Source organism: Salmo salar, chromosome ssa14, assembly GCF_905237065.1.
Source record: "Salmo salar chromosome ssa14, Ssal_v3.1, whole genome shotgun sequence".
Lineage (NCBI taxonomy): Eukaryota > Metazoa > Chordata > Actinopteri > Salmoniformes > Salmonidae > Salmo > Salmo salar.
Window position 1 is genome coordinate 25,371,055 of NC_059455.1, and position 22,848 is coordinate 25,393,902.

At 42.6% G+C, this 22,848-nt stretch overlaps 1 protein-coding gene and 1 pseudogene across 1 annotated transcript; one reads left to right on the plus strand and one right to left on the minus strand.

Moving 5' to 3' along the window:
* Positions 1–1,157: 1,157 nt before the first annotated feature.
* LOC106569288 (cerebellin-2-like) lies at positions 1,158–2,409 on the minus strand. Its single transcript, XM_014140474.2, has 3 exons — positions 2,145–2,409; positions 1,930–2,049; positions 1,158–1,838 (listed from the first exon to the last, which is right to left on the minus strand). The coding sequence occupies exons 1-3, from the start codon at positions 2,394–2,396 to the stop codon at positions 1,641–1,643; spliced, it is 570 nt and encodes a 189-aa protein (XP_013995949.1). The 5' UTR covers positions 2,397–2,409; the 3' UTR covers positions 1,158–1,640.
* Positions 2,410–8,826: 6,417 nt separating this feature from the next.
* On the plus strand, positions 8,827–13,736 carry LOC106569273 (neuropilin and tolloid-like protein 1; annotated as a pseudogene).
* The last annotated feature ends 9,112 nt before the right edge of the window (positions 13,737–22,848 follow it).

Consider the following 22,848-nt stretch of genomic DNA (forward strand, 5'->3'; position numbering starts at 1 on the left):
TTGTTTACAGACAGATTATTTCACTTATAATTCACTGTATCACAATTCAAGGAAATTCAATTCAATTCACAACAAGGAAACAGGTACAAAAGTATCTATATCCACAGTAAAACGAGTCCTACATCGACATAACCTGAAAGGCCGCTCAGCAAGGAAGAAGCCACTTCTCCAAAACCGCCATAAAAAAGCCAACTGCACATGAGGACAAAGATCGTACTTTTTGGAGAAATGTCCTCTGGTCTGATGAAAAAAAATAGAACTGTTAGGCCATATTGACCATCGTTATGTTTGGAGGAAAAAGGGGGAGGCTTGCATGCCGAAGAACACCATCCCAACCGTGAAGTACGGGGGTGGTAATATCATGTTGTGGGGTGCTTTGCTGCAGGAGGGTCTGGTGCACTTCACAAAATATATGGCATCATGAGGTAGGAATATTATGTGGATATATTGAAGCAACATCTCAAGACATCAGTCAGGATGTTAAAGCTTGGTCGCAAATGGGTCTTCCAAATGGACAATGACCCCAAGCATACTTCCAAAGTTGTGGCAAAATGGCTTAAGGACAACAAAGTCAAGGTATTGGAGTGGCCATCACAAGCCCTGACATCAATCCTATAGAAAATTTGTGGGCAGAACTAAAAAAGCGTGTTCGAGCAAGGAGGCCTACAAACCTGACTCAGTTACACCAGCTCTGTCAGGAGGAATGGGCCAAAATTCACACAACTTATTGTGGGAAGCTTATGGAAGGCTACCCGAAACATTTGACCCAAGTTAAACAATTTAACGGCAATGCTACCAAATACTAGTTGAGTGTATGTAAACTTCTGACCCACTGGGAATGTGATGAAAGAAATAAAGATGAAATAAATCATTCCCTCTACTATTATTCTGACATTTCACATTCTTCAAATAAAGTGGTGATCCTAACTGACCTAAGACAGGGAATTTTTACTCTGATTAAAAGTCAGGAATTGTGAAAAACTGAGTTTAAATGTATTTGGCTAAGGTGTATGTAAACTTCCGACTTCAACTGTAGGTGTAATGAAAACTCTATGTACTCTCTCTCTTTCTCGTCTAACACACACACACACACACACACACACACACACACACACACACACACACACACACACACACACGTTCAAGTCAGTCGTCTTTATTTAGAGGTTAAACTGTTCAGTACATAATCTCAATGTGCAGTATAGGTCCAATTGCCAGCATGAGGAGGAAATGTTTTTTTATTATTATTACAGTATTTCAATTGCACTACTGCAACAACGTTGACACCAGAGCCAACATTCAATCGCCACCTGTTAGCTCGATGCGCTTTGCGATTTCAGCACCACTGACAGCTACCGAGTATATCCGTGTATGCGGATTCAGGACCTTGGATAGCCACTGAATGAGTGCAATTGACATTCGCTTGAACAGGCTACTCTTTGCAATTTATATCATATTATACCAACAATCAGTCACATTCAGCAATACAAATCCCAACATTATAGCACAGAATAATTTCATCATAAATGACCAAAATAGCCTACTTCATCTCACAGTCAGTTATACATTTCTTCATAATTAAAGTCCAAAGAAGGGTGGCCAACGTCCTTGAATAAAATAAGAATCACTTGATTTGAGACTTAGAGTGGAAAAACCAAGAATCCAGAAAACGTTGAGTACCTCCATCCACCCATTAGATTTCCCCGCTCAAGCTTCAAGTAGAGTTTGTCCTCCCGTTCCATGTGCAGAAGAACTGAATTGCTCGCAGCCTCTCGAGTGACATCCTGGTCCCCGGCGAAAGCTGATATGATAGGGTATTCGTTGTGCATCAAGTTCACCTGCAGAATGCAATGCCATGGATATGTGATACAAAAAAAACAAGTCCACAATTGGTGTCTCAACTAAATCAAGACCTCTCTGTGCACTCACCTGTATAGTCTGCCGGTTGTAAACCTTCACCACATGGAAGCTGAAACTGTAAATGCCTCTTCTTGGTGCTTGAAATACACTTGCTTGCAGATCAAAATGGTTGCCAATGTTTACTAATAACTGAAAAAAATACAAAGAAATATTAAACACGTACATTATGAAGATTATGCTAATTTGTAAACACAAATAATAAAGGAATAGAATTCATCCCTGACCTGATCAAAGTAGATGGTCAGAGACTTATTGCTCATATCAGAAGGTTCGTGGTTGGTTCCCCTGAGCGCAGAGAAAGCCACTTTAGCATCGCCTGCCCGGACAGATATCCCGAAGGAAGAGGTGAACGCTCCCTCTGCAGATGGGTTCGCGTCACAAACCACCAGACACTTTCCCTCCAAAACAAGAGGCCCCGTGTCATTCTGTCCAAACGAAAAGGCAACGGCAAAACCTAGGAGGACCAACGGCAGCATGGCACAAGATCGACTGTTACACCGTTTATGGGGTGCGACTGCTCCGTTTCAGGCAATCAGTCCCCCTTCACCCCTCTCTCTCGCTCTCTCTCCTTACTCACACATAGTCTCTCACACACACACAAGCACACACAGTATGCATAGTGCAGTGTCAATGCTGTGATATGAGTTACACTTGCACCATCAAGTGGCTGGCAAATGCAACACAAACATGTAGGCCTGCAAGTTTCTGTCTATATAAAAGAGGAGAGTTGAGAATATACACTGCTCAAAAAAATAAAGGGAACACTTCAACAACACAATGTAACTCCAAGTCAATCACACTTCTGTGGAATCAAACTGTCCACTTAGGAAGCAACACTGATTGACAATACATTTCACATGCTGTTGTGCAAATGGAATAGACAACAGGTGGAAATTATAGGCAATTAGCAAGACACCCCCAATAAAGGAGTGGTTCTGCAGGTGGTGATCACAGACCACTTCTCAGTTCCTATGCTTCCTGGCTGATGTTTTGGTCACTTTTGAATGCTGGCGGTGCTTTCACTCTAGTGGTAGCATGAGACGGAGTCTACAACCCACACAAGTGGCTCAGGTAGTGCAGCTCATCCAGGATGGCACATCAATGCGAGCTGTGGCAAGAAGGTTTGCTGTGTCTGTCAGCGTAGTGTTCAGAGCATGGATGCGCTACCAGGAGACAGGCCAGTACATCAGGAGACGTGGAGGAGGCCGTAGGAGGGCAACAACCCAGCAGCAGGACCGCTACCTCTGCCTTTGTGCAAGGAGGAGCAGGAGGAGCACTGCCAGAGCCCTGCAAAATAACCTCCAGCAGGCCACAAATGTGTATGTGTCTGCTGAAACGGTCAGAAACAGATTCCATGAGGGTGGTATGAGGGCCCGACGTCCACAGGTGGGGGTTGTGCTTACAGCCCAACACCGTGCAGGACATTTGGCATTTGCCAGAGAACACCAAGATTGGCAAATTTGCCACTGGCGCCCTGTGCTCTTCACAGATGAAAGCAGGTTCACACTGAGCACGTGACAGACGTGACAGAGTCTGGAGACGCCGTGGAGAACGTTCTGCTGCCTGCAACATCCTCCAGCATGACCGGTTTGTTACATTGTTTTATTATATGTTTTTTTGTGTTATTCTGAGGTTATTGAATATATGACTCCTATAGGATAACTGATTACCTCACTCAAGCACACATGCAGACACACACAATATTAACTTAAAGCTGTACACATTCAAATTCAGGACAAACAGCTGAAAGGACAGTGAGAGAACAGCTAAACAGTCACAGCTCAGTGACTCTGAGTTACAGCTATAGGAGACTGGTGTGGTGACTTCTGCTGTGTGTCCATATCAGCGGTGCACTTCCATGTGAACGGAGTTACGCTGAGACTCTGATTTTTCACTTTAAAATGTATATCAAACAAAAAAACACTGATTTTAAAGTTAAACAAACCATTTAGAGTTTTTTTGGCATACATTTTCATGTGAAAAATCTTAGTCTCAGCGTAACTCTGTACACACAGAATTGCCCAGCTGATATGGACACACAGCATAAATCTTAATTCTGTTTCTATGGAATTGCCCAGCTGCTGCCTTTGTAGTGCAGGCATATAGGATGCACCTGATGGGGGGAGGTTATCTCCTCCTTCAGTATTTTTATTAAATAATTTTATTTCACCTTTATTTAACCAGGTAGGCCAGTTGAGAACAAGTTCTCATTTACAACTGCGACCTGGCCAAGATAAAGCAAAGCAGTGCGACAAAAAAACAACACAGAGTTACACATAGGATAAACAAAAGTACAGTCAATAACACAATAGAAAAATATATACAGTGTGTGCAAATGGAGTAAGGAGGTAAGGCAATAAATAGGCCTTAGTAACAAAGTAATTACAATTGAGCAAATTAACACTGAAGTGATAGATGTGCAGATGATGATGTGCAAGTAGAAATACTGGTGTTGCAAAAGAGCAAAAAAGTAAATAAAAACAATTTGGGGATAAGGTAGGTAGTTGGGTGAGCTATTTACAGATGGGATATGTACAGCTGCAGCGATTGGTAAGCTGCTCAGATAGCTGATGCTTAAAGTTAGTGAGGGAGATATCAGTGTCCAACTTCAGATATTTTTGCAATTCATTCCAGTCATTGGCAGAAGGAGGCTTTGTTGCAAAATAGGAAGCCGATTCTAGATGTAGAGAACAGTAAGGAACAGTAAGGAAAGGCGGCCAAAGTGGGTGTTGGCATTGGGGATGACCAGTGAGATATACCTGCTGGAGCACGTGCTACGGGTGGGTGTTGTTATTGTGACCAGTGAGCTGAGATAAGGCGGAGCTTTACCTAGCAAAGACTTATAGATGACCTGGAGCCAGTGGGTCTGGCGACGAATATGTAGCGAAGGCCAGCCGACGAGAGCATACAGGTCGCAGTGGTGGGTGGTTTATGGGGCTTTGGTGAAAAAACGGATGGCACTGTGATAGACTGCATCCAGTTTGATGAGTACAGTGTTGGAGGCTATTTTGTAAATTACATCGTCGAAGTCGAGGATTGGTAGGATAGTCAGTTTTACAAGGGTATGTTTGGCAGCGTGAGTGAAGGAGGCTTTGTTGCAAAATAGGAAGCCGATTCTAGATGTCATTTTGGATTGGAGATGCTTAAGATGAGTCTGGAAGGAGAGTCTACAGTCTAGCCAGACACCTAGGTATTTGTAGTTGTCCACATAGTTGTCCACACTAAGTCAGAACAGTCCAGAGTAGTGATGATAGTCAGGCGGGCGGGTGCGGGCAGCGATCGGTTGAAGAACATGCATTTAGTTTTACTAGCGTTTAAGAGCAGTTGGAGGCCACAGAAGGAGTTTTGTATGGCATTGAAGCTCGTTTGGAGGTTTGTTAACACAGTGTCCAAAGAAGGGCTAGATGTATACAGAATGGTGTTGTCTGTGGATCAAGGAATCAGCCGCAGCAAGAGCAACATCATTGATATATACAGAGAAAAGAGTCGGCCTGAGAATTGAACCCTGTGGTACCTCCATAGAGACTGCCAGAGGTCCGGACAACAGGCCCTCTGATTTGACACACTGAACTCTATCTGAGAAGTAGTTGGTGAACCAGGCGAGGCAGTCATTTGAGAAACCAAAGCTGTTGAGTCTGCCAATAAGAATACGGTGATTGACTGAGTCGAAAGCCTTGGCCAGGTCGATGAAGACGGCTGCACAGTACTGTCTTTTATCGATGGCAATTATGATATCGTTTAGTACCTTGAGCGTGTCTGAGGTGCACCTGTGACCAGCTCAGAAACCGGATAACACAGCGGAGAAGGTACGGTGGGATTCGAAATGGTCAGTGATCTGTTTGTTAACTTGGCTTTCGAAGACTTTAGAAAGGCAGGGCAGGATGGATATAGGTCTGCAACAGTTTGGGTCTAGAGTGTCTCCCCCTTTGAAGAGGGGGATGACCGCGGAAGCTTTCCAATCTTTAGGAATCTCGGACGATACGAAAGAGAGGTTGAACAGACTAGTAATAGGGGTTGCAACAATGGCGGCGGATCATTTTAGAAAGAGAGGGTCCAGATTGTCTAGCCCAGCTGATTTGTATGGGTCCAGGTTTTGCAGCTCTTTCAGAACATCTGCTACCTGGATTTGGGTGAAGGAGAAGCTGGGGAGGCTTGGGCAAGTAGCTGTGGGGGGTGCGGTGCTGTTGGCCGGGGTTGGGGTAGCCAGGAGAAAAGCATGACCAGCCGTAGAGAAATGCTTATTGAAATTCTCGATTATCGTGGATTTATCGGTGGTGACAGTGTTTCCTAGCCTCATTGCAGTGGACAGCTGGGAGGAGGTGCTCTTATTCTCCATGGACTTTACAGTGTCCCAGAACTTTTTGGAGTTAGAGCTACAGGATGCAAATTTCAGTTTGAAAAAGCTAGCCTTTGCTTTCCTAACTGACTGTGTGTATTAGTTCCTGACTTCCCTAAAAAGTTACATATCGTGTGGACTATTTGATGCTAGTGCAGTACACCACAGGATGTTTTTGTGCTGGTTGAGGGCAGTCAGGTCTGGAGTGAACCAAGGGCTATATCTGTTCTTAGTTGTAAATTTTTTGAAAGGGGCATGCTTATTTAAGATGGTGAGGAAATTACTTTTAAAGAACAACCCGGCATCCTCAACTGACGGGATGAGGTCAATATCCTTCCAGGATACCCAGGCCAGGTTGATTAAAAAGGCCTGCTCGCAGAAGTGTTTTAGGGAGCGTTTGACAGTGATGAGGGGTGGTCGTTTGACTGCGGACCCATAACGGATGCAGGCGTTGAGGCAGTGATTGCTGAGTTCCTGATTGAAAACAGCAGAGGAGTATTTGGAGGGCAAGTCGGTCAGGATAATATCTATGAGGGTGCCCATGTTTACTTATTTAGGGTTGTACCTGGTGGTTTCCTTGATGATATGTGTGAGGTTGAGGGCATCTAGCTTAGATTGTAGGACGGTCGGAGTGTTAAGCATATCCCAGTTTAGGTCACCTAACAGAACGAACTCTGAAGCTAGATGGGGGGCAGTCAATTCCCATATGCTGTCCAGGGCACAGCTGGGAGTTGAGGGGGGTCTATAACAGGTGGCAACAGTGAGAGACTTATTTCTGGATTGATTAATTTTTTTAATTAGAAGCTCGAACTGTTTGGGTATAGACCTGGAAAGTATGACAGAACTTTGCAGTCTATCTCTGCAGTAGATTGCAACTCCTCCCCCTTTGGCAGTTCTATCTTGACGGAATATGTTGTAGTTGGGAATGGAAATCTCAGATTTTTTGGGGGCCTTCCTAAGCCAGGATTCAGACAAGGCAAGGACATCAGGGTTGGCGGAGTGTGCTAAAGCAGTGAGTAAAACAAACTTAGGGAGGAGGCTTCTGATGTTAACATGCATGAAACCAAGGCTTTTACGATTACAGAAGTCAACAAATGAGAGCGACTGGGGACACACAGGGCCTGGGTTAACCTCTACATCACCCGAGGAACAGAGGAGGAGTAGGATGAGGGTACGGCTAAAGGCTATCAAAACTGGTATGGTAGGGTGCGGGTACAGTTGAGGTAAACCTAGGCATTGAGTGACGATAAGAGAGGTTGCATCTCTGGAGACACTAGTTATGCTATTTGAGGTTACCCCATTTGTGGGAGGTGGGACAAAAGAGGTATCTGAGGCATGTTGAGTTGGGCTAGGGGCTCCGCAGTAAACTAAAACAATGATAACTATCCTAAACAACAGTATACAAGGCATATTGACATTAGAGAGAGACATAAAGCGAGGCATAAAGCAATCACAGGTGTTGATTGGGAGAGCTAGCTAAGACAACGGGTAAGACAGCAACAGCTAATCAGCTAAGACAACAACAACAACAGGTATGAATGGGCAGAGATGTTCAGTTAACTAAACACAGTGTCTGAGTTCGAGGCTGAGGTTGACAGATAAACAAAACAAACAAAATTGAGTACCGTCATTAATGAACAGTCCAGCAGGCATCAGCTATGTAGCCAGGTGATCATAGGGTCCAGTGAACAGCAATAGATGAAACAGGGAAGTAGTTACTTCGCTAGCAAGCGGTAGACACGGCGTTCATAAAGTTAGCAGGCCGGGGCTAGCATAAACGTCTTCATCGACGTCCGACAAAGACCGGTTGAGGGCATATCAAATGGAATTATGTCAGCAGACCAGTCGTGATGGATCTGCGGAGCTCCATGTCGACAAAGGGTCCAGGCCAATTGGCAAAAGAGGTAATGTAGCTGGAGTAATATCGTTTGCTAGCCGGGAGATGCGCCTGGCTCAAGGCTAACTGGTGCTAGCTTCGGGACAAGGGCGTTCACCCAGCCCAGTTAATGAAAGCTTGTCTTCAAGGGAGTACAGCTTGTCAGCTCTGAGCCTCGGCTTAAAGCATACCCATGCAGTCGAGAATGTATTACTAACAGATTTTATAGGTTACCTAATAGGAGGAAAGATTAATGCGCTTCCTTTTTTCCCATCAAAGCAGTTCACCATATCAATATTTGTAAAAGAATGTGGCTCAGTAACCTCACATTCTTGTTAACCTTCTGCAGACTAAAAATACAGGCTAAACACCAGATAGATTTCAAGAAGGGACTTATTTGTGAAGGCTTTGACATAGTTATCTCTATTTCAATTCGATGTCACTGCCTGCCCTGCATTGGAGTCAAGACCTGAAGTGGGAGTGTATCATGCACAAGTTCCGATGAGATAATTCAGTGGCAAAATATGAAATATGAATATATATATATATATATATATATATATATATATATATATATATATATATATATATATATATATATATATATGAGTGAGGATGAGAGGGTACCTGTTGCAGGACAATACAACAAAAAGTATCTATATAAGTATCTATATAACAATACTCTAGCCCAGGGATGGGCAACTTTGATGGGGATGGGGCCATAAGAACTCAAGAGGGGCAGCAGTGGCTCGCTGGCCTGCGTACCCACATCCATTCCTACACATGCAGTCAGAGCCAGCTCTAGCCTCTTTGGGGGCCCTAAGCAAAATATTGTCAGGCCCCTTCTTGACAGTTTTAGATACATTTCCTCCAATTCTACACATTTTGCCATGGGGCGTAGAGACACTGTTGCAGTTTTAAAGCACGTTTGCTGCAAATCCACACATTTTTACATGGGGCGGAGTGAAGATTTAGCAGTTTTATAACTAATAAGCAGTTTTACAGTGGATTTCCTGCAATTCTACTCATTTTGCCATTGAGCAGAGAAAAAAAACTGGCAGTTTTACAGGGAATTTCCTGAAATTCTACACATTTTGCCATAGGGTAGAGAGAAATGTTAGCAGTTTTTAATGTGATATGTTAATGAGAGTGACTAGCAATATCCATGGGGGCCCCACAGTCTGTAATTCGACCATGATTACTACAAGTTTAGATAGCAGGCTAGACTAATCAAAAAAATTTGACATGACATAGGTGAGTGACCATGAGTGACTGACATAACAAGAGAAAAATTGCTGATGTACAACCAAATTTATAAATGGCACTTTCTGCATTCTACTATTCCAACTCTCAACAGTAAATTGAGACCCAGACTGAGTTCCTGGGTCTCAACTTACTGGTCCGCGAGCCTACGTCCGCGAGCCTACAAAAGGGGGTCATGCGGCCCATGGGCCGCCATTTGTCCATCCCTGCTCTTGCCAATAGAACACTTTTACAGGCCTGTGCTACTAGAGAAGTAGATGCTGATTACCCAGTGTTTACCTAAGAAGTAATGAATCTTTTAGCACCAAATGCTAATCTCTTCTAATTGCTCTCATCAGTGGAAGGATAATTAATTGACCTGTTGTCGTCTTATTACTACACTATTACATAAGCGTGAGTGATTGCAGTAAATATTTGTTTTAAACTGCAAGATTGAAACACAAGATGGACATACAATACCAGTCAAAAGTCTGGACACACCTACTCATTCCAGGGTTTCTTTATTTTTACTATTTTCTACATTGTAGAATAATAGTAAAGACATCAAAACTATGAAATAGCACATATGGAATTATGTTGTTAGCAAAAAAGTATTAAACAAATCAAAATATATTTTATTTTTGAGATGTGGGATTCTTCAAAATTGCCACCCTTTGCCTTGATGGCAGCTTTGCACACTCTTGGCATTCTCTCAACCAGCTTCATGAGGTAGTCACCTGGAATGCATTTCAATTAACAGGTGTGCCTTGTTAAAAGTTAATTAGTGGAATTTCTTTCCTTAATGCATTTGAGCCAATCAGTTGTGTTGTGACAAGGAAGGGGTAGTATACAGAAGATAGCCCTATTTGGTAAAAGACCAAGTCCATATTATGGCAAGAACAGCTCAAATAAGCAAAGATAAATGACAGTCCATCATTACTTTAAGACATGAAGGTCAGTCAATTTGGAAAATTTCTAGAACTTTTAAAGTTTCTTCAAGTGCAGTTGCAAAAACCATCAAGCGCTATGATAAAACTGGCTCTCATAAGGAAAGGAAGACCCAGAGTTACCTCTGCTGCAGAGTTCAAGTAACAGACACAGAGTTCAAGTAAGAGACACATCTCAACATCAACTGTTCAGAGGAGACTGTGTGAATCAGGCCTTCATGGTCGAATTGCTGCAAAGAAACCACTACTAAAGGACACCAATAAGAAGAAGAGACTTGCTTGGGCCAAGAAACATGAGCAATGGACATTAGACCGGTGAAAATCTGTCCATTAGACTGATGAGTCCAAATTTGAGATTTTTGGTTCCAACCGCCGTGTCTTTGTGAGACGCAGAGTAGGTGAACGGATGATCTCCACATGTGTGGTTCCATGGAGGATGAGGTGTGATGGTGTGGGGGTGCTTTGCTGGAGACATTGTCTGTGATTTGTTTAGAATTCAAGGCACACTTAGCCAGCATGGCTACCACAGCATTCTGCAGCGATACACCATCCCATCTGGTTTGCACTTAGTGGGACAATTATTGTTTTTTCAACAGGACAATGACCCAAAACACACCTCCAGGCTGTGTAAGGGCTATTTGACCAAGGAGAGTGATGGAGTACTGCATCAGATGACCTGGCCTCCACAATCCCCTGACCTCAACCCAATTGAGATGGTTTGGGATGAGTTGGACCACAGAGTGAAGGAAAATCAGCCAACAAGTGCTCACCATATGTGGGAACTCCTTCAAGACTGTTGGGAAAGCATTCCAGGTGATGCTGGTTGAGAGAATGCCAAGTGTGTACAAAGCTGTCATCAAGGCAAAGGGTGGCTACTTTGAGGAATCTAAAATAGAAAAAATATTTTGATTTGTTTAACACTTTTTTGGTTATTACATGATTCCATGTGTTATTTCATAGTGTTGGTGTCTTCACTATTATTCTACAATGTAGATAATAGTAAACATAAAGAAAAACCCGGGAATGAGTAAGTGTGTCCAAACTTTTGACTTGTACTGTATGTTGTATATATATATGTATATATCAGTACATTTTCCCTAACATTTTCCCTAAATGCTGACACATTTTCTCACAGACATGCATGCATGCACGCGTGAATACACCCACATGCGTGCACACACATGCCCACGCACATACACACAATGTTAATAATTCATGATGCAGAAAATGTATGTAAGAAACAAGAGGATTAACAAGGATTCATGGGTTATTTTCGGTTTAAGAGTTCAGCTGTCTCTTTGCAAGGATCTTCCTCTAAATATAACTGTTTGATTTTAGCAAACTGGATTCTCCCTCAAAATCCAAAAGGATGAGGGTATCATGAAAAATTGTTTAGAAGTCCCATTTTATTACTTGGTTCGTTTGCCTGCACAGCCTAATCTGTATAAAGCTGGTCTAAAAATTATTAATCCATCTACAAATCATAACTGTGAAGCTTTAGGAAACAATTTCTGTTCTCTCTGTCTCTACATGCTTTATTTTTTTATGAAGAACAACCTTACGATTGCAGAATGGATTAAACTAAGCACAGGGCTCACATGGTCAAGATGATGCATTGCTGGCCTTTACCCTTTCCGACACAGAACATGTCATTTGTAAAATGGCAGAATGGGTACACACTAGGCTTACTGTTGTGTGCTCTCTTTTCAGACACTGAATTTAAAGACTTGGGTGTCCTACCACCTCTGCCTTGTAGGTACACAGTTGTTCTTATATCACCTATGTAAACATACAGTATATAAGTCTCCTTTTGTAACAGCACACTGTGCAATGGACTGGCCTGTACTACAGTTTGCGAATTTCATCTGCGTGAATCAGATGGGATCATTGATTGTGCATCAATACTCAAAGAGGGCAAAGCCTTGCAGACAGAGGCTGTGGACTGTAGGTGGTTCATTCGAGCGCCGCCAAAAGGAAAGGTCAGTGCAGTTCATTGTCCCTGACTTACATTATCCAATATAATTAGAAAATATACACAAGTTAAGTTCCTATTTGCTTGGTTGAAAACCAGTTATTTCATGCTTTTATTTGCAGATCTATTTGCAATTTTTAGAATATGAGATGCACAACTCCAATGAGTGCAAACGTAACGTAAGCTGTGTACGACGGAAGTAGCTCAGTGGAGCACCGGAAGAACAAGTTCTGCAGCAAAGTGGTCAACGATGTAATGTTGGTGACCTTGGTGGGGGTCATACGACTGTGGGCAGCAGAGAAAGCTGCTTCCGGATTCTTTTCACAACCTTCATAGAGAGTTAGTGAATTAATTTGACGGAATTTCAACCCAATCTACAGCTATGTTCAATTGTTGACGCACTGTTTGAAAAGTTCCGATTAGTTTGTAAGGAGAGGCAGCAGCAGGGAATACGAAGTTCTCTTCTCTGGGTTATTGAGTAGAAACAACACTCCTGGACCGACCTTAATCTAAAGTCGCTTGCACACTGCCTCCGTATGGTGACAGTGTGCAACCAGCTTAAGCCTTATTAGTTGCTTTTCAATCTAAATGTATGATTTTCAAACACTATTTAATGTTTTCAGCTCCATGTGAAGGGGAGGCTTTCTTCTGCCATAGCAACATGTGTATCAACACCAGTTTAGTGTGCAACGGGATCAAGAACTGTGTCTACCCCTGGTATGAGAACAACTGCAAAGGTGAGACACCTGCTCCATTTGGATCTTGAGATGACAAATATGAATCATGGTCAATGTTTTAGGTTTACCTGTAAGACAAAAGTACTTGTTAATGGTGTAATGTAAATGAAATCTTGATAAATCTAAATATGACTTGATGGTATGTCATGTTTACTGTCCCCAGAGAAGAGGAAATCCAGCATCTTAGACAATCTTGGCCACACCAATGTCACAATCATTCTAGTCACCTGTGGTCTGGTGGTTGTCCTTCTAATTGTGGCAAGTATCATTCTAGTCAAACAGCCACGCAAAAATACATCACCAGAAGGGATGACTTTGTTCTACGAGGACTTTAAACCCCCACATTACGAACTGTGTACCCTGTGGAGGGCAGCCTCTGCCGATCACATGAACTTTGAGAAGTTTAACAAACTCAGATGATCTTCGTCCAAATGCATCCGTGACCACCACTGCGGCGGTCCTCACTCCCAGGTGTCCAGTGTCAGGGGCAGCCAAAGTAACCTGAATGTGCGGGACGCAGCCATCATACCAGATGTGCCTCTCTCCCAGTCCCACCACAACCTACAGCCGCAGGGACATACTGATGAAGCACAGTTACTCACAGGACGGGCAGGATGGCTGTGACCAAGATGACAACTTGGATGATTGTCCCACCACCAGCCACCATGTCCTGGCTGCACACCGGATAATGTCCAATGATTTCTGAGGTATGAGGAAACTGAACTGTCACATCACGACAACCTGGCACTTTAGAAAGCATGACAAAACATATACTAATATACATTTGTACAACCACAAAAATGATCTGTTTCTCATTTTTTTTAAATATACTGAGCAAAAATATAAATGCAACATGTAAAGTGTTGGTCCCATGTTTCATGAGCTGAAATAAAAGATCCCAGAAATGTTCCATACGTACAAAAAGCGATTTATTTCGCAAATTATGTGCACAAATTTGTTTTCATCCCTGTTAGTGAGCATTTCTTCTTTGTCAAGATAATCTATCCAACTGACAGGTGTGGCATATCAAGAAGCTGATTAAACAGCATGATCATTACAAAGGTGCACCTTGTGCTGGGGACAATAAAAAGCCACTCTAAAATGTGCAGTTTTGTCACACAACACAATGCCACAAATGTTTAGGGAGTGTGCAGTTGGCATGCTGACTGTAGGAATGTCCACCAGAGCTGTTGTCAGAGAAGTTAATGGTAATTTCTCTACCATACTACGTCGTTTTAGAGAATTTGTCACCATGTCTAAAATGTATTAAATTAATTGTTTTCCTCATCAATCTACACACCTGTAGATTTTAGAAATGTTTGAAAATACATTGTAAGTGTGCTGCTGGCAACAATTTAATTCAGCTTTTTTTTGCAGACTTTTATTGACACCGGCCATATTCAATGCCACGGGTGTTGAGCCTTTGTAAATTCATCCATTTTTCTTCGCTCTGGCACACAGACGAGACGAGAGTGCTCTGAAATTGAAGTAGATAGCCAGAATTTACAATGCCCATTGAGAACGCACAACGACTATACCACTTAGCTAAGAAATACGTTAATAATCAAGTTGGGTAGTTGGTTAGATAGCATATAGTTAATATACTGCCTGGCAAGTTCGATGTAGTAGCCAACTAACGTTAGGACAGTAGCAAGCTAACATACTGCTGTAACGATATGCTATGTGGTTCGTAAGGACAGCGTAGCTAACAAATTGTCAGCCAACATAACGTGTAAGGTAAGTAATTTGAAAAGTCATTACTTTATTATATTGCTCAACATTTTCCAGCGTCTCATCCCGTCAGCGGGATCCAAATCCAGCGAAAAATCATATCGCCAATTAGCATTAAAAAAAATCATAATTAAAAAAAAAAAAAAAAATCATATATATATATTTTTTTTATAGATACACCTCTCCTGAATCAACCCACGTCGTCCGATTTCAAAAAAGTTTTACAGGAAAAGCAAATCATTAGATTATGTTAGATGAGTCCATCGTAAAAAGCAGCTTCATAGCCATTTTCCGACCAACCACTTGCATCACATATAATCAAAAAACAGCTAAATGCAGCACTAACCTTTTACAAACTTCATCAGATGACACACCTAGGACATCATGTTATACAATGCATGCATTCTTTTGTTCAATAAAGGTCATATTTATATATAAAAACAGCATTTTACATCGGCGTCTGACGTTGACTAAATAATTTCCCCTCAAATGCGTCCCGGTAAACAATGCTACAATTCCCTAAATTACTATCCGATAACGATTTTTTAAATTTATATTGTCAATCTAACATTTATAGATGAATATCTCTTGAGAACACCTGTCATACCAGATTTTAAATTAACTTTACTGGGTAATCACACTTTGCGATAAAAGGAGATGCGATACTCAGAAAATGAGCTAATATACAGAGCTCGGCGCCATCTTGGAACAATCGCATGTCACATCTCATCTTGTATAATATTGTCAATAATCGCCTACCTTTAGTTGTCTTCATCAGAAAGCATCCCAGGTCCACAACAGATGTATTTTCGGTCGAAAAAGTCCATACTTCACGTTCCATTAGCCTGCTGTTGGTAGCGCGTCCTAGGGCTCTCTCCAAGCGCAGGGCTGAAGTTCCGGATAAAATGAGATTCTCCCGCCTGTAGGTTCGTTCAAACATGTCAAACGTTGTAAAACATTCATCTTCAGGGCCTGTAACACCAAGAGAGCCAATAAGATTCGAGGGGGATGATTTCATTGCCTTTAAAACCGTTTCCAAAGGTGGGGGTAGACATGGCCGCCGGCGTCATAATGGTGATGGCCCATCCCCTGTGACCAATTTCCAATGACTCTCATTCACTGAGTTTCGACTGTATAAGGCTCAAACCACTGTGAAAAGACTGGCGACATCTAGTGGAAGCAATAGGAAGTGCTCACTGAACCATGGTTAACGGTGTGATTTATAGGGAAAGATGAGAAGTCGAGTCCACAATTCTGAATTCCACTTCCTGTTTCAATCGGTCTCGGGGTTTTGACTGCCATTTGAGTTCTGTTATACTCACAGACACCATTCAAACAGTTTTAGAAACTTTAGGGTGTTTTCTATCCATATATAATAAGTATATGCATGCCCTAGCTTCTGAGTTTGATTAGTAGGCCGTTGAAAATGGGAACGATTTTTTTTCAAAATGCGCTGTGGCGCCCCCTAGGTTTTAACAATTGTCATAAAAAAGTTAAAGCAATAAATTGAAATCCGCTCTCGTTGGACTTTGGCTGCATATTTTCCGCCATTTTCTTCTAATCTGAAGACGATGTAAAGCCATGTCCATTTTCTGAAGAATTTCATTTTGGGCCCTAAAAGTACAGAAATAGTGTCCACTACTTGAATACTTCAGATTTTGGTGAATTTAGTACGACTTCCAGGAACTTTTGGCATACTAACTACACTGCTCAAAAAAATTACGGGAACACTAAAATAACACATCCTAGATCTGAATGAATGAAATAATCTTATTAAATACTTTTTTCTTTACATAGTTGAATGTGCTGACAACAAAATCACACAAAAATAATCAATGGAAATCCAATTTATCAACCCATGGAGGTCTGGATTTGGAGTCACACTTAAAATTAAAGTGGAAAACCACACTACAGGCTCATCCAACTTTGATGTAATGTCCTTAAAACAAGTCAAAATGAGGCTCAGTAGTGTGTGTGGCCTCCACGTGCCTGTATGACCTCCCTACAACGCCTGGGCATGCTCCTGATGAGGTGGCGGATGGTCTCCTGAGGGATCTCCTCCCAGACCTGGACTAAAGCATCCGCCAACTCCTGGACAGTCTGTGGTGCAATGTGGCGTTGGTGGATGGAGCAAGACATGATGTCCCAGATGTGCTCAATTGGATTTAGGTCTGGGGAACGGGCGTGCCAGTCCATAGCATCAATGCCTTCCTCTTGCAGGAACTGCTGACACACTCCAGCCACATGAGGTCTAGCATTGTCTTGCATTAGGAGGAACCCAGGGCCAACCGCACCAGCATATGGTCTCACAAGGGGTCTGAGGATCTCATCTCGGTACCTAATGGCAGTCAGGCTACCTCTGGCGAGCACGTGGAGGGCTGTGCGGCCCCCCAAAGAAATGCCACCCCACACCATGACTGACCCACTGCCAAACCGGTCATGCTGGAGGATGTTGCAGGCAGCAGAACGTTCTCCACGGCGTCTCCAGACTCTGTCACGTCTGTCACATGTGTTCAGTGTGAACCTGCTTTCATCTGTGAAGAGCACAGGGCGCCAGTGGCGAATTTGCCAATCTTGGTGTTCTCTGGCAAATGCCAAACGTCCTGCACGGTGTTGGGCTGTAAGCACAACCCCCACCTGTGGACGTCGGGCCCTCATACCACTCTCATGGAGTCTGTTTCTGACCGTTTGAGCAGACATATGCACATTTGTGGCCTGCTGGAGGTCATTTTGCAGGGCTCTGGCAGTGCTCCTCCTGCTCCTCCCTGCACAAAGGCAGAGGTAGCGGTCCTGCTGCTGGGTTGTTGCCCTCCTACGGCCTCCTCCACGTCTCCTGATGTACTGGTCTGTCTCCTGGTAGCGCCTCCATGCTCTGGACACTACGCTGACAGACACAGCAAACCTTCTTGCCACAGCTCGCATTGATGTGCCATCCTGGATGAGCTGCACTACCTGAGCCACTTGTGTGGGTTGTAGACTCCGTCTCATGCTACCACTAGAGTGAAAGCACCGCCAGCATTCAAAAGTGACCAAAACATCAGCCAGGAAGCATAGGAACTGAGAAGAGGTCTGTGGTCACCACCTGCACAACCACTCCTTTATTGGGGGTGTCTTGCTAATTGCCTATAATTTCAACCTGTTGTCTATTCCATTTGCACAACAGCATGTGAAATTTATTGTCAATCAGTGTTGCTTCCTAAGTGGACAGTTTGATTTCACAGAAGTGTGATTGACTTGGAGTTACATTGTGTTATTTAAGTGTTCCCTTTATTTTTTTGAGCAGTATATATCCATACTGTGACCAATATGCATACTATATACTCAATTTACATCACAAATAGTGCGGTTAGTATGAAACAAGATTCTCTGGTCAATACCTGGCCAATACCATACCTACGGTAAAGTATTGTGGTGGCAGCATCATGCTGTGGGGATGTTTTTCAGTGGCAGGGACTGGGAGACTAGTCAGGATCGAGGGAAAGAGTGGTGCAAAGTACAGAAAGATCCTTGATGAAAACCTGCTACAGACTGGGGTGAAGGTTCACCTTCCAACAGGACAACGACCCTAAACACACAACCAAGACAATGCAGGATTGGCTTCGGGACAAGTTTCTGAATGTCCTTAAGTGGCCCAGTCAGAGCCTGGACTTGAACCCGATAGAACATCTCTGGAGAGACCTGAAAATAGCTGTGCAGTAACACTCCCCATCCAATCTGACAACGCTTGAGTGGCTCTGCAGAGAATAATGGGAGAAACTCCCCAAAAACAAGTGTTGCCAAGCTTGTAGACCCGAGGCTGTAACTCCTGCCAAATATGTTTCAATAAAGTACTGAGAAAAGTGTCTGAATACTTATGTAAATGTGATATTTCCATTTCTTAATAGGTGTAAATTTGCAAAAATGTCTAAAAGTCTGTTTTTGCTTTGTCATTAGAGGGTATTGTGTGTAGATTTATGAGGGGGGAAAAAACAATTGAATCAATTTTAGAATAAGGCTGTAACATAACAATGTGGAAAAGTGAAGGTGTCTGAATACTTTCCAAATGCACTGTATCTTACTAAAAGGAGGGAGACAGATTGATATTTACTATGTTACGTCTACGCCTGAGTCCAGGTTGAGTGTGCAGCCTCTGCAAATGGAAGTTAGACTGCACATTTAACTGCACAAACCAAAGGATCTAACTTCACAAGCATACATTCAGACAATGGCTGGTCTTACAATTCTTCCATTCCCACTTCGATGTCCACGAGGGATCTAGATCTCGCCTTCAGCACTCTCATGACATTTTCCACCTGTGTTGTGGTTGTGGGGACATAAGGTAGACACACCCTTCTCAAGGCAGGTGCAACAAATGGTCCTGCAACAGCGTAGAGCGCAAGCAATGACCCCCAACAATCCCAGTTGCGATGTTTACTAAACTTTTTTTGAAGCCGCTGTCTTTAGCATTAATGTTAAATTATATCGCCTCTGTTTCCAGTAGATTGTGTTGTGTCATGACTCGCTACTTTGGATCAATGATGGTTGACGACTGCGAGCTGTTGGAAACTAATCCTCCCACAGTAGCTACTCATTCAAGGACATGTCTTGATAGCTACATCAAGAACATGTAGAAATTATGAGACTATACTCTAAAAGTACACTTAAACACGGGGAATGTAGCTAAATTAGAAAATAGTGAACTGACATGACATTTGAAAGTAAAAAATTCTGTATTACAAGTGAAACCTTGTTCTGCACCAAGGTGTGCTGCAGATCGTTTGTCCGACTTGATACAAAATGCAGTTTCCTTAGTTCCTAATTCAACTCAATCGACTTGCTTTTTCCTTTTCACAAACATTTGGTCAACATACAACCCTTTTACAAGCGCCATATGTGTTACAAAACCAAGCTTTTAATAATATAATGTTGATATAAAATTTGAGAATACATTTGTTAGTTTTATAACAAAACAGAAGTATTTGCAGATGATACAAGATACAGGGAGAACAGTATATGATAACTGAAATTAATACACACAACACCATGCAACAATAAAAAGCTAAACATTAAATCATAACAGGTGCAAACACATTTAGATTGACTGTGTACAAGAAACATATACAAGGGGCAATATGGATAAATTAAAACACTACATATTCACAACATACATGAATTAAAATCAAGGGGACATCAAAGAAATATTCACAAACCACAATGATATGCCATGATATTATTTGTGTGAGACCAAGCAGAACAAAAAATATGTCCAGTGCATTCGGAAAGTATTCAGACCCCTTGACCTTTTCCACATTTTGTTACATTATAACCTTATTCCAAAACGGATAAAATAGTTAGCGTTTTTTTTTGTTGTTGCAAATTTAAAAATAAAAAACTTAAATATCACATTTACATAAGTATTCAGACTCTTTACTCAGTACCTTGTTGAAGCGCCTTTGGCAGCGATCACAGCCTTGAGTCTTCTTGGGTATGACGCTACAAGCTTGGCACACCTGTATTTGGGGAGTTTCTCTCATTCTTCTCTGCAGATCCTCTCAAGCTCTGTCAGGTTGGATGGGGAGCGTCGCTGCACAGCCATTTTGAGGTCTCTCCAGACATGTTCGATCGTGTTCAAGTCGGGGCTCTGGCTGGGCCACTCAAGGACATTCAGAGACTTGTCCTGAAGACACTCCTACATTGTCTTGGCTCTGTGCTTAGGGTCGTTGTGAACCTTCGCCCCAGTCTGAGGTCCTGAGCACTCTGGAGCAGGTTTTCATCAAGGATCTCTCTGTACATCTTTCCCTTGATCTTGACTAGTCTCCCAGTCCCTGCCACTGAAAAACTTCCCCACAGCATGATGCTGCCACCACCATGCTTCACCGTAGGGATGGTGCCAGGTTTCCACCAGACGTGACGCTTGGCATTCAGGCCAAAGAGTTCAATCTTGGTTTCATCAGAGAATCTTGTTTCTCATGGTCTGAGAGTCCTTTAGATGCCTTTTGAAAAACTCCAAGCGGGCTGTCATGTGCCTTTTACTGAGGAGTGGCTTCCGTCTGGCCACTCTACCATAAAGGCCTGATTGATGGAGTGCTGCAGAAATGGTTGTCCTTCTGGAAGGTTCTTCCACCTCCACATAGGAACTCTGGAACTCTGTCAGAGTGACCATCGGGTTCTTGGTTACCTCCCTGACCAAGGCCCTTCTCCCCCAATTGCTCAGTTTGGCCGGGCAGCCAGCTTTAGGAAGAGTCTTGGTGGTTGCAAACTTCTTCCAATTAAGAATGTTGGAGGCCACTTTGGTCTTGGGGAGCTTCAATGCTGCAGAAATGTTTTGGTACCCTTCCAAAACATCGACACAATCCTGTCTCTGAGCTCTACAGACAATTCCTTTGACCTCGTGGCTTGATTGTTGCTCTGATATGCACCATCAACTGTGGGACCTTATATAGACAGTTGTGTGCCTTTCCAAATCATGTCCAATCTATTTAATTTACCACAGGTGGACTCCAATCATGTTGTAGAAACATCTCAAGGATGATCAATGGAAACCGGATGCACCTGAGCTCAATTTCGAGTCTCATAGCGAACGGTCTGAATACTTATATAAATAAGGTATTTCAGTTTTCAATGTGATATTCTGCGTAGATTGATGCGGAAAAAAAATATTATATCCATTTTAGAATACGGCTGTAACGTAACAAAATGTGGAAAAAGGTATGTATTAATTTGTGGATGTCCATCATACATTTCGTATGATATTTTTCGAATTGCAATTCATATGATATGTTACGAATTACAATTCGCACAAAATGTAACCAATTTTAAATACTTATCTTCACGAATTCCAATGTGTCGTGGCTAACATTAGCTAGGAGGCTAACGTTAGCTAGGTTAAAGTTGGGGAAGGGTTAGCTAGCATGTAGCCAGCAGATCCGACCCACTTGCTTACAGCTGCACTAGGGTCGGACAGGCTTCCTGTCTAGATTAAAGGGATACTTCGGGATTTTGGCAAGATGACCTAGTGGATATAGTTTTTAGGTCTCTGCGTGCAATTTTAAGGAAGTTGCTAACTTGCATTAGCGCAATTGCAAACTACTGTTAGCGCAATGACTGGAAGTCTATGGTAACTGATAGCATTCCTTCATACTGGATGCAGAGATATAGGTTGTGTCTACACTTGACACTGCTATCAGAATACGAAGAACACATTGAAAAGACGGTCTAGACGCACAAAAGTTGCTTTGTGGTCTGATTGTGTTCAGATCTGGCTGACCACTTCAGGAGGTGGTTATGGATGCATTGTGTGCGAATTTCTCCTCAGTCTGGATGCAATCAGGCTACCAAAAGCAGAAACAGTGGGTGATGTCATCAGCCCTCTTCCCACAAGTCTCCAGAAAATGTGTGTTTTGGAACCGAGAGGTACCTTTATACCGTTGGAGAAAATGTGCTCCTAGCGTGTGAGGAATGTGTTTGCTGGCCTCATAAATGCTAGTCAGCTATACCTTAAGCGTTGCTTGCTAGTTTGGTGGCTAGCTACAGAAGTTAGCTGGCTAGTTAGCTACAGTAGTTAGTACTGCTTTCAGTTATTGTTGCGTTATCTATCATATTTAGCCTATTCCACCATTTGTAGAGTACTTACTGGCATTTGAATATAGCGCGGGAAAAGAGAACCTGGACACACTGTGGACACGGTAGACACATTTAAATGTAGGTGTAGAGGCGTGACGTGTTCAGAATTTCAAGATCAGAATTCTATGATCAGAATACTAAAGCTGCATGAACTTTCAAATCTAGACATGGCCATAAAAATGTTATCCATGAGTTAATCTGACGCTGGGGAAGTAGATAAATGGCTTCATTGCTAAAATCCCGTGGTATCCCTTTAAGACACAACAGAGCCGGCATGATATATGGCTCAGAAAACGTACCTCAATCCAGAGATAAAAATTCTGTTGTACTCCAAATTGTCACATTATTCCAACTGTTATACCAAAAAGTTGAAACTAGCAGTTGTTCAATCTTCTTGGTGTAACAGTTGGGATTATGGGACAATTCGGAGGACAACGCATTTCTCGACCCTGGATTGAGATATATTTTCCGAGCCATATCTCTCG